Raw genomic sequence first — 12,289 nt, 5'->3', positions numbered from 1 at the left:
AGTAATGGCTAGGCCATTACGGAGATAGAGGGGGAAGGGACAAGAGGGTCCTGCCAACCTTGCTTTAGTGACAGATCACCCGTAGCCAAGAAACTTATCTTAGCCTAAGGGAGATCTAAGGGGAAAGGCCAGCAATACTTGCCAGCTTCCAGAGCACCAAAGCAAGGAAGGCGTTGCTACTCCCAAGGGAAGAACTTATCCTCCCCCGAGAACAGCAACAGGACTAGTCTGGTAGATCACAAAAGAAGGAATCATAACTACAGAAACCTTCGGTAGTGACCTAAGGGAGCTAAGCTCCCTTTGTATGTGTTAGGTCAGCGAGGGGGACTCTGCCCCAAGCCAGACAACACAGACTCAGACTAAAAACTCTGTTGTTCTGTCCCTCTTGAACCATAACTACAGGAACAGGAAGGTACAGTAACACCCTAGTATATTTTTATCGAAAATAAATTCGGAAAAAACCACTTAGGGATAAGCCCAATGTGGTAATATATGTTCAATGTAGTTTTACATTTATGCTCCCATGTACGTTGTGTTTCTCTGCTTGCATTTACCAGCTTATTATGTTGCTATTTGTGTGTCTTCATGCATATTATTGCTTGTGGATGTCCCTGTGTTGTCTGGCCCTTACTTTGATGTATTTGTTTGTTATTGTGCATGTAAAATAGTACGTGTTGTAATAGTGGCTGTTTCTATTGTTTCAGGAGGTGACTCCAGTTTTTGTGTGCAATAAAACCTATAACCTATGACAGGTTTTTTATTTTCACAACAATTTATTGCACACAACATAAAAATTTGAGAGGCCATGGAACGGTTCCTACGTCCAGAACGCTTCGAGGCTGACCCGGATTCTGCCACCGCTGCTAAGGAGTGGACGCACTGGCTAAGGACATTCAACAACTTCTACCAAGCAGTACAGAAGATATCTCCCAGTGCAGACAAACTAATCCTACTCACCAACTACGTTGCTCCTCGAGTGTACGACTACATAGCAGACTGTGACACTTATGTTAAGGCTGAGAAAGCACTGACATCACTGTATGTAAAACCTAGAAATGAGGTATTTGCTAGGCATGTCCTGGCCACACGTAGGCAGGGGTCAGGTGAGTCTCTAGACCAGTTTCTCCAAGCTCTGAAGCTCCTAGCAAAAGACTGTCAGTTCAAAGCAGTGTCAGCAGAGCAGGCGTGTGATAACTATGTTAGAGATGCATTCATCAATGGACTTTCTTCTGGTGCCATTCGTCAAAGACTACTCGAAAATATAACTCTTAACTTGCAAACTGCTTATGAACAGGCACGCACTTTAGAGATGGCTCAGAAACATTCTGCTTCTTATACTACTGTTCAGCCAATTACTGCTGCTGTACCTCAGCCACAAAGTCAGTCAGGTGATTCAGAGTTTTTAGAAAGTAGTGATGAAACTGCTCATCTTGCCGCCACTACTGGCGCCAATCAGTGTTTTTTCTGTGGATTGAAACGGCACCCTCGGTTCAAATGTCCTGCTAGGGAAGCTTTATGTCTAAAGTGTAAGAAACAAGGACATTATGCAAAAGTGTGTAGGTCAGGGAAACCGGTAGGGGATACCTCTGCTGGTAAAACTAAATATTCGGCAGCAACACTGGCTACTGTGTCTGGGGCTGTGCCTAGTAGTCTTAGTAAATCCTTGAGTTGTTTGAAAGTTAATGGTCTCCCTGTTAATGCACTTATTGATACAGGAAGCTCGGAAAATTTTGTGAGTCAGAAGATTGCTAAAGAAAACAACCTAATCATACTTCCTGACGACGGGCACGTCTCTATGGCTGATGCGTCTCTCTCGTCCAAAGTCTTAGGTCTTTGTTGTGTTGATGTGGAGCTTCAAGGACAAATTTATCCTAGTGTAAAACTCAAAGTACTGCCAGCCCTGTGTAGTGATGTAATTTTGGGGCATGAATTCTTGAAGAATCATTCTGCTCTAGAAATGGCTTTTGGAGGAGCACGCCCACCACTCAAGATATGTGGGCTGGCAGCAGTGAAGTTGGTTGCGCTCGCACTCTTCAGCAATCTGACATCAGACTGCAGACCCATTGCGGCAAAGTCTAGACATTACTCTCAGGCTGATAAGGAATTTGTCAAAACTGAAATTGGTAGAATGCTACAAGAAGGAATAATAAGACCCAGCCAGTCTCCATGGAGGGCCCAGGTGCTAATCACTGCAGGGCACAATCGCAGGAAGAGAATGGTGATTGATTATTCACAAACTATAAACAGGTTTACTGAGCTGGATGCTTACCCTTTGCCTCGGATCGATGAAACAGTGAATAATGTCTCAAGATATAAAGTGTTTAGCACCTTGGACCTGAAGAGCGCCTACCACCAAGTGCCAATAAGAGAAGACGAAAAGTTGTACACTGCTTTTGAGGCGAGTGGAAAGCTGTACGAGTTCAATCGAATCCCATTTGGTGTGAAGAACGGAGTGGCCGCTTTCCAACGAGTTGTGGATCAGATCCTTGCAAAAGAAAAGGTGGAAGGGGCATTTGCTTATGTGGACAATGTGACTGTATGTGGAGAGACGGAAGAGGAGCATGACAAAAACCTAAATCATTTCTTGAAAGTGGCGAGGGATTACAACCTCACATTTAATCATGACAAGTGTGATTTCAGGACACAGTCTATAAACCTTCTGGGATACTCTATAAAGGACGGAGAGATCAGACCTAATCCAGAACGACTGCAGCCTCTCTTGAGTCTACCCCTTCCCAAGGATACTGCCTCTCTTCGGAGAATGTTGGGGTTGCTTGCTCATTACTCACGATGGATACCCAACTTCTCTGAGAAGGTCCGGCCTCTTTCACACTCCACGAGATTCCCATTGTCTTTTGAAGCTTCTCTGACTTTTGAGAAATTGAAGAATGAAATTGCAAAGTCCGTGGTGCAAGCCATTGATCCTACATCCCCTTTCACAGTCGAAACAGATGCCTCAGACCATGCCATTGCCGCTACTCTCACTCAGAATGGACGTCCTGTAGCGTTCTTCTCTCGCACTCTCTCTGACAGTGAACAAAGGCATTCTTCAGTAGAGAAAGAAGCTTATGCCATAGTTGAGGCCCTCAGAAAGTGGAAGCATTACCTAATTGGTCATCACTTTAAGCTGATTACTGACCAGCGAAGTGTAACATTCATGTTCGACACAAGATCTTCAAGCAAAATCAAGAATGACAAGATAGCCAGGTGGCGCATTGAACTGTCATGCTACCACTACGATATAGTGTATCGTCCAGGTACGGAAAATATTCCTGCAGATGCTCTCTCGCGTGTCTGTGGTGCTGTAGCTACAGACAAACTCAAACAACTGCATGAAAGTCTCTGTCATCCTGGAGTGTCAAGGATGGTGCATTTCATCCGAGTTCGGAACCTGGCTTATTCTGTTGAGGATGTAAAGAAGGTTACTGCTTCTTGTCCAATCTGCTCTACTGTCAAACCTCAGTTCTATAAGCCTGATGATGGCCATCTGGTGAAAGCTACTCAGCCATATGAGAGATTGAACTTGGATTTTAAGGGGCCCCTTCCGTCACAGTCGAAAAACAGATACTTGCTCACAGTCATTGACGAATTCTCACGGTTCCCTTTTGCGTTCCCTTGTTCAGACATGACTGCTGGTGCTATCATCGGGTGTTTGGTACAACTGTTTGCACTATTCGGAATGCCAGCATACATACACTCAGACAGGGGAGCCTCTTTCATGTCAGAAGAACTGAAGAGATTCTTACTAGAGAAAGGAGTGGCTACCAGTCGCACTACGCCCTACAACCCAAGGGGCAATGGCCAGGTGGAGAGGTACAATGGAATCATATGGAAAACCATTCAGTTAGCTCTCAGAACAAGGAATCTTGATGTCTCGAAATGGGAAGTTGTCCTCCCAGATGCACTTCACTCTATCCGTTCCCTGCTATGTACGTCAACTAATTGTACACCACACGAGCGTTTCCTAAAGCATCCTCGGAAGTCCACGTCAGGTCGTACGTTGCCTACCTGGCTCATCACCAAAGGTCCCGCTCTATTAAGACGACAAGTACGGCACAGCAAGAATGACCCTCTAGTAGATGAAGTAGAAATAGTAGAAGCTAATCCTGAATATGCTCATGTCAAGTTTCCTGATGGTAGAGAGTCCACTGTGTCTTTGAGGCATCTAGCACCTTTAAGTGGTGATGGTAGTAGCTGCGTGGAGGCCCCCAGATCTTCACTGCCGCAATCTCTAGATTCTAGGTATATCAGAGTCTGAGGTGCGCCGTCCAGATGCTAGAGCAAGCTCGGAACCTGCTCTTCAAGAAGTCACTCATGACGTTACATCCGGGAAAAGTGCTGTTCAAGAGCTTCCTGCTGCGTCTGGTCAAGGCACTACACCTGTACCACTCCGGAGGTCCGAAAGGACCCGGCGGGCTCCTAAGTATTTTGATGATTATGCTGCTTGAATTTCATAGGTGGGGAGAATGTGGTAATATATGTTCAATGTAGTTTTACATTTATGCTCCCATGTACGTTGTATTTCTCTGCTTGCATTTACCAGCTTATTATGTTGCTATTTGTGTGTCTTCATGCATATTATTGCTTGTGGATGTCCCTGTGTTGTCTGGCCCTTACTTTGATGTATTTGTTTGTTATTGTGCATGTAAAATAGTACGTGTTGTAATAGTGGCTGTTTCTATTGTTTCAGGAGGTGACTCCAGTTTTTGTGTGCAATAAAACCTATAACCTATGACAGGTTTTTTATTTTCACAACACCCAAGGCTTAAACAGAGGGAAAGGGATTGCATACCTTCTCCGAAGAAAAGAAAGCAACCGGGGAGTATGATAAAGTATACTAAGGCTCCATAAGCAATTAGCCTAGGCACCAAGAGAATCGATTACCTAATTCACCTAAACTCACACATATACAATCTTGGAAATATTCCACACAGTCTAAAATGTATAGAATATAGCCTAAAGCTTCAATAAAATTTTAATTACACTCGGAAAAACCAAAATCATGCATGAAGTACTAGGACCAAACGACTAGGCTACATGGCCTAGCGTAGGCCAGAATGGCGAATACTTTGCCAAAAATACTAAGCACGAAAGGAAATCCTATGTAAAGCTAAATAGCTAAAATTTATTAAAGCAAAACAACCAGGAATGTCGCTCTGACTTACTAATTTATACCTAGCGAGCGACAGTGTCCAGGACACCTCTGGTAGGCTACGGCTCTTGTATCAAAGATTAATCCTATTAATCACTCAAAATTTTACCAAGAGCCTACATTTATACATAACAGACACTATACTCAACTTATCAGAGGCCAACGAAGGCGGAGAAGCCATGAAAAGCCGAATAAATCCAAGATTTGCGAGAAAAACAGGAAAAAACACCGAGTTGTTAAGCTACGCAAAAAGGAATACAGATGGCGCCAGGATTGGCGCCAGGCACGCATACGAATCGGGGGATAGGGAAGCCTTGGGAGCGGCTCCCCTTTTTCTTTCCCGAATTCGTATCTCGTCAATCACCTCCTACGAGACGAAATCTCTGTCCAGGATGTAGATTGCCATGTGACGTGTCTAGAATACGTCCTCTGATATGTCGCGATATCCCTTTCACGAGGGATACTCGCTCCAGGAGTTAGAATTCTGGTACCTTAAGGTAAATTCTCTGGGAATATCGCCGTAGTTGTAATATACCCTAGGAAGCTACCCTATAGGAACTTCCATCAGGACGACATGGCTTGAGCCCAAAAATATATATATATATATATATATATATATATATATATATATATATATATATATATATATATATATATATATATATATATATATATATATATATATATATATATATTTCGGTTACGTTCAGCTCTCCCCCTCCCTCGGGTAGGAGAAGGGGTGTAGTCATACTCCAGTGAATGGTAGCTCGTTAGCGTGCATATCTATGTAAGTGTTTAGCCGTCATTTTGATGGGTCGTGTATGATAGTAATAATAATAATGATAATAATAATGATAATAATAATAATAATAATAACAACAATAAGTAGAAATAAGATAATAATCATCATTATCATTCTTGAAAACAAGTATTAAATATATATATATATATATATATATATATATATATATATATATATATATATATATATATTGGTCTTAATCACGCTTAAAACACCCAAGCAGATCCCTTCCCCCAAGTCACTCTCCTTACCCTGCTGCCATGCATTCCTGCAATCGAAATTGCGGTGGAATTGGAGCACTCCCGAGAACTTTTTTACCCATTCGTTTCTGTCCCTGCGAATTCTGGAGCGAGCTCTCTTTCTCGAGACCCGATTTATACACTGGAGATATTCCAAGTCAGTCTTTTGCTTTTGGTTTCGTAGGTTCTTAAGGTATTTTTCGTATTTTCTTATTTTCTTATTCGAGACGTAAGCCTGATAGTGAAAGGAGAGAAGTGCTCACGTTAGAAAAATCTGTTTGGTTTCGAATGTGGTTTGTTGGGATTTATTCATTTCCTTCTTTTGAAAGATGGTTATTATTAAATGAATGGAAACTATATTGTGCAAGTTAACTAGTCCGAGACTAATAAAACTTTATGTTTTATGTGAAATAATGATGATGTTTAAGAAAAAAATTAAAAAATGACTTTTCATGTACTACTTTTTCAACAAAGAATAAGAATACGATTCCTCAAATGCTAATTCATTAGGCAACAAATATTTTACAGATCTAAACATATATATACATATATATATATATATATATATATATATATATATATATATATATATATATATATATATATATATATATATATATATATATATATATATATATAAATAATATATATAAATATATATATATATATATATATATATATATATATATATATATATATATATAATTTATGTATATATAGATCGATAGATAGATAGATAGATATTTATATATAAATGATTAATAAAAAAAATATTTATTCTGTGCTTTAATTTTATAAGAGGCATTAACGTTTGAAATACTCTTCTCATTGTTGAAAGACACCATAATTAATTTTGAATTTATAGATCCACCTATAAGAGAGAGAGAGAGAGAGAGAGAGAGAGAGAGAGAGAGAGAGAGAGAGAGAGAGAGATCTTACGTAATACTCGCAATTGAAGACATGAATCAAAGAGTGCCCATATTTTAGATTAAAAAAATCCAAATATTTGCATGCCATCGTTATTTACTTTCATGAAGATAATATGTCCCTTATCTCTACATATCCTTAAAAGATCTATTCCTAGGGATATTTTGGTATTTACATGCAAAGGAAAATTTTAAATTAATTATGAGTGGTATTTGCGCTAATTATTATTAGACAGATTAACTTGACTCGGCAGCTAATACTATAAACCTCTTTAACTGATACAAATAGTTCCTATTTGTCTTTTCCTTTCAAATTACCAAGTAATACTTTTCGGAAATCTTTTTGTCAGGCAATTTTGGTGCAAGCAAAGGTATTAGAGAAAAACACAAATCTGAGAACGTTCTGACGTTCCATCAAGATTAGAATATGTATGTTCAATCAGTACGATAGTTTGGAGATGGAAATAAAGAGTACACAATTAATCACCTTATTTCTCTTAGATAAAGTTTCTTAAAAATGTAAGTTTGTTGATTTTGGAGATGGTCGTTTCATAAAAGCAAAGAGAAAGAAACTATGGTATTATCAACGAGAAAAGGAGTTTCAGAAATGGTTCTAATAATCAAGTTATTACAAGCAAAGTTATCAGTTAACATGTGTTGGAATTATTTTTGTGCAAAACCAGAATCAAATCATTGCTGTCTAGTCTTGGATAGTGCTATAGCCTCTGTGCCATGGTCATCCACTATCTCGTGTCAGAGTTCTCTTGGTTATGGGTACACTTAGGCAAACAATTCTATGTTAACTTAATTCCTTTCCTTACTGGGCTATTTTCCCTGTTAGAGCCCTTGTGCTTATAGCGTCCTGCTTTTCAAGCTAGAGTTGTAGCTTAGCAATGAATAAAAATAATAATGATAATAAATAGAGGCCAGCATTTCGTTGAAACACTGCCTTGCAGACAAAATCCAACAAGCCCTGTGCACTTCGTAGTATTGCTCCATTGCCTACCTACATTTATGCCTTCATTATCGTTAGTAATATTATCACGGTATTCTGCTTTATCAAATGCTAACAAACGCTACTTTAAGGTGTTGGTACCAATTACAATTACAATTTTCCTTTACGATGGTTGGGTCCTTGAAAACCCAGACGATTGCGTTCTATCAGATTTCTGCTTTTTTGCAATTTTATATATATTTTATATGATTTTCCATTCTTTACTTTCCGTTCATTATATGATAATTATGTTAATACTAAAATCCTATTTTAAACTGAATAATTTTGGGAAATTCAAGTACCTTTTGAAAAAGTTAAAATAAAAATATTTTGCAAGCTACATGTATTTTCTAGGTGCCAAATAACCAGAAATAAAATAAATATTATTACATTTTTACACTGGTAGGTGTCTTGTTTCTTTATTTGTAAGCACGCCATGTTTATTTTCCCTATTATAAAACAAACAAATAAACTCAAAATATCATAAAGAATGTTTAAAGAAAGTTTATGAGAGCTTTTGTATTGTACATTTATATAATTTTCATGCTTTCACTTTTATGGAAAATAAAATCATATGATTAATGAATCGATATTGGTCACATCATGGCTACTGCTAGAGGTAAAAGATAAACAAATAAAGCTATTCCTCTTAGAATGGGAAGGATATACATATATATATACATATATACATATATATATATATATATATATATATATATATATATATATATATGTATATATATATATATATATATATATATATATATATATATGTATATATATATATATAATATATATATACATATACATACATACATACATACATACATATATATATATATATATATATATATATATATATATATATATATTTATATATATACAGTATATATATATATATATATATATATATATATATATATATATATATATATATATATATATATATATATATATATATATATATACTGTATAAATATATATATACATATAAATATATATATATATATATATATATATATATATATATATATATATATATATATATATATATATATATATACGTGTGCGTGTGTGTGTGTGTGTCTGTGTGTGTGTGGATATGTGTGTCTTTTTATTCATTGATTTGGGGCTAAATCCATTGACGGAATGTGTCGGAAATTGGATGTAATTGTCGACATAAGTATTATATATGTTTTTATGTAATACTCATTGTTACCGATGGAATAAAGAATTTTTACTTTGACATATTGCTGAAGAATATGAAGCGTCATTAGCACAAACTTTCATGGAAAAGGACAAGTCGATGTCAGATGGTTTATAGTTGAAACAAAGAATCTTTCTACAGACATTGCATGGGACTTTTTACTTTTACTTTTTTTTTTCTTTTAACACTTTAATATCGCAACAGTGACTAAGCATAAGTCAGGCACACGTATGATTGATCAATTGATTGGCACGATTGATGGCAAGATCGATTTCAAGATAAATGATAAAATTAGATAAATAACTTAGTCAGATCTTTATAATTTGTATCAAGTTAGGTTTATATGAATCTTTCAGTCCACTAGAATGACCAAGCACATGACTGATGGCATGATTAGCCGTATGATACACGATTGATTGCATGATAAATCGCAAAATTGATGACACAAGCACTAAGTAATGTAGTAAGACCAATATAATTTGCTTCAGGTTTTAAATGTTTAAAGGTCACTCATGAATGGCAGAGGCAAGAGAAAGTGACATCGCCCTATCAAGCAGGACAATGCCTAGAGACATGAGATCAGCGCCCAAGCCCCCTCTCCACCCAAGCTAGGACCAGGGAGGGCCAGACAATGGCTGCTGATGACTCAGCAGATAGACCTTTAGGCTCCCCCAAACCACTTAACCTTAGCTCACAAAGATGGTAAGGTTGCAAAAACTAAAGGCACTAACGAGTCTGAGTGGGACTCGAACCCCCGTCTGGCAAACACCAGGCAGAGACGTTACCAATCCCCTTGAACGACCAAGCGCAAGGATGACGGTATGATTGATCATATGGTACGTGCTTAATGGCATGATTGACTGCCAGGTAGATGAAGAGCAATGCTAAAGTTGATAAAAAGTACATTACTGTTGACCCTTATTACATACACATAAGGGCACGAACAAGAAAATGATATTGAAAATAATAATAAAACCAATTCATAGCATTAACACTAACAAGCAAATTACCAAGAGTAATAATAATATTAATACAGCATGCAAAAGGAGTGGGAACACTTACGTTCATCAGCGAAGTGAAGAGCTGGTAAAGTTTACAATCACACCGATCAGTTGCCGGAGTGTTTTGGCCAAATTACTACCTAATAGTACTGTGGATCACGTTGATCTCGCTCAAAAAAAAAAAAAAAAAAAAAAAAAAAAAAAAAAAAAAAAAAAAATTCCTGATGCGTTATGACTTTCTTCAGCACTTTCACTTGGATAACTGTAATCCGGATCGATGTCTTTATCAACAATATCGGACTCGTAATTGGAACCTCAAGAATACGTAATCTACAAGCCATGTGTTATCTCTTCGCACTTGCAGCCTTCGTTGTTTTTCGATATAAAAACCCAATATATAGGCAACTACCACTCGATGCGGTGGGTTGTGGAACATCAACACACTCATTATCGCTACTCGACATCGTATCGAGTGTTAACAATTCCTAAATATAGCCAATAAACTTAAAAAAAAAAAATCATAAAGGAAGCTCTGGGTGAGGTTTAAACTTGACACGCACACAGCAGATCACCAGATGTAAACGAAAGACTCGAGCAATGCTGCCAACCAATTCGTTTACCAGCATTAAAATTTTATGCAAAATATTCTTTTCAAAATACATATCTACAGAGTTTTTTCTTATTTTTTACAAAAATATCATTATAATATTAATGTAGTAACATAATTTGATTACGGTGAAGTACCTAATAAAAAAAAAAAAACAATAATATAAAATAATTACGTTCACGCTACTGCATGGCATCCCTGCTTCCCCTGATAGCCGATTTAGTTTAACGAGTGGTTGGTGAGACATGAAGTTCGAATTCAGAGGCTCAGCCATCCACAAGGTTAAAAATCATATGCACCCTTTCAAATATCTTCCATTTCTCGGATTTTACTCTCACTTACTGTCTCGCTTTGTGAAACAAGTATGCAATTTGGTATAATAATAATAATAATAATAATAATAATAATAATAATAATAATAATAATAATAATAATAATTTCAAGACGTAACCTTTCATGGACGTGTTGTTCTTTCCATACCAACCATTATCCAAAATTACCTCTTTAAAAATTAATGCAATTGTATAATTTGAATAACAATTAGTGATAGAAATGTAGTTTTTGTGACTATGCCTATATTTCCTGACCCAATAGTTTCCAATCTTTAAATGGTATCACTCAATTCACTGATCACTTTAGGTCGTATTAAAAAGACTATAGACTAAGATTATATTAACTTGCTGATATTTGATATAGCAATGTTATTCTGTACAAATACCATTTATAAATAATGGAAAATCTTAGAATTATTTACTACAATAGCTATTTTAAACCTTCTCCATAACAAAACAATATTAATTCTGTTAAAGAGTACAAGTAATGAACAGATATTACATTATCAGCTAGTCTTGTTTTATCATGTTATGTAACTATTTATTTAAATGACTAATGTTAGTATATGCAAATGATAAATTATCAAAAAAACATCGGGGAAATCCATATTAAAGTATATATGTTTAAATTATACATATGTATTTGCAAAAATGAATTTGTAAACTGTATATTTTCTTAATAAAAGTATAAAGAAAAAGTATTGACTGGTAATTAAGGAGGAGTATTTAAAAAAAAAAAAAAAAAAAAAAAAAAAGGAAATAATTGAATAATACCAAATTTTATCTACACTACAACTGCAGGCCTAAAATCATATATAGTTCACCCATCGGTTATATGTTTAACTACAGTGTTAAAAATTTGCATTAAAAAACTGTAGAAATCATGGAATAAATGTTGCCTGGCATCTACCGTTTAAAAAACAAATATATTGACGTGAAGGAGTGATATTACGGTCACCAAACCGTCAAAGATAATAATAAAGTAGGGTAAAATTGCGGTCGCCTGTCTTTTACTGAAAAACGGCTGAG

At 36.3% G+C, this 12,289-nt stretch overlaps 1 protein-coding gene across 1 annotated transcript; it reads left to right on the top strand.

Annotated features, from left to right (window-relative positions):
- Window positions 1-805: 805 nt before the first annotated feature.
- On the top strand, window positions 806-2,079 carry LOC137652863 (uncharacterized). The gene is made up of 2 exons (XM_068386257.1): window positions 806-1,785; window positions 1,956-2,079. Exons 1-2 carry the CDS (start codon window positions 806-808, stop codon window positions 2,077-2,079), a joined length of 1,104 nt encoding a protein of 367 aa, XP_068242358.1.
- The last annotated feature ends 10,210 nt before the right edge of the window (window positions 2,080-12,289 follow it).

Source organism: Palaemon carinicauda, chromosome 14 (genome assembly GCF_036898095.1).
Source record: "Palaemon carinicauda isolate YSFRI2023 chromosome 14, ASM3689809v2, whole genome shotgun sequence".
Taxonomy (NCBI): Eukaryota; Metazoa; Arthropoda; class Malacostraca; order Decapoda; family Palaemonidae; genus Palaemon; species Palaemon carinicauda.
Note: the sequence above shows the minus strand (reverse complement) of the source record. Positions and strands in the feature narration are given on the sequence as shown.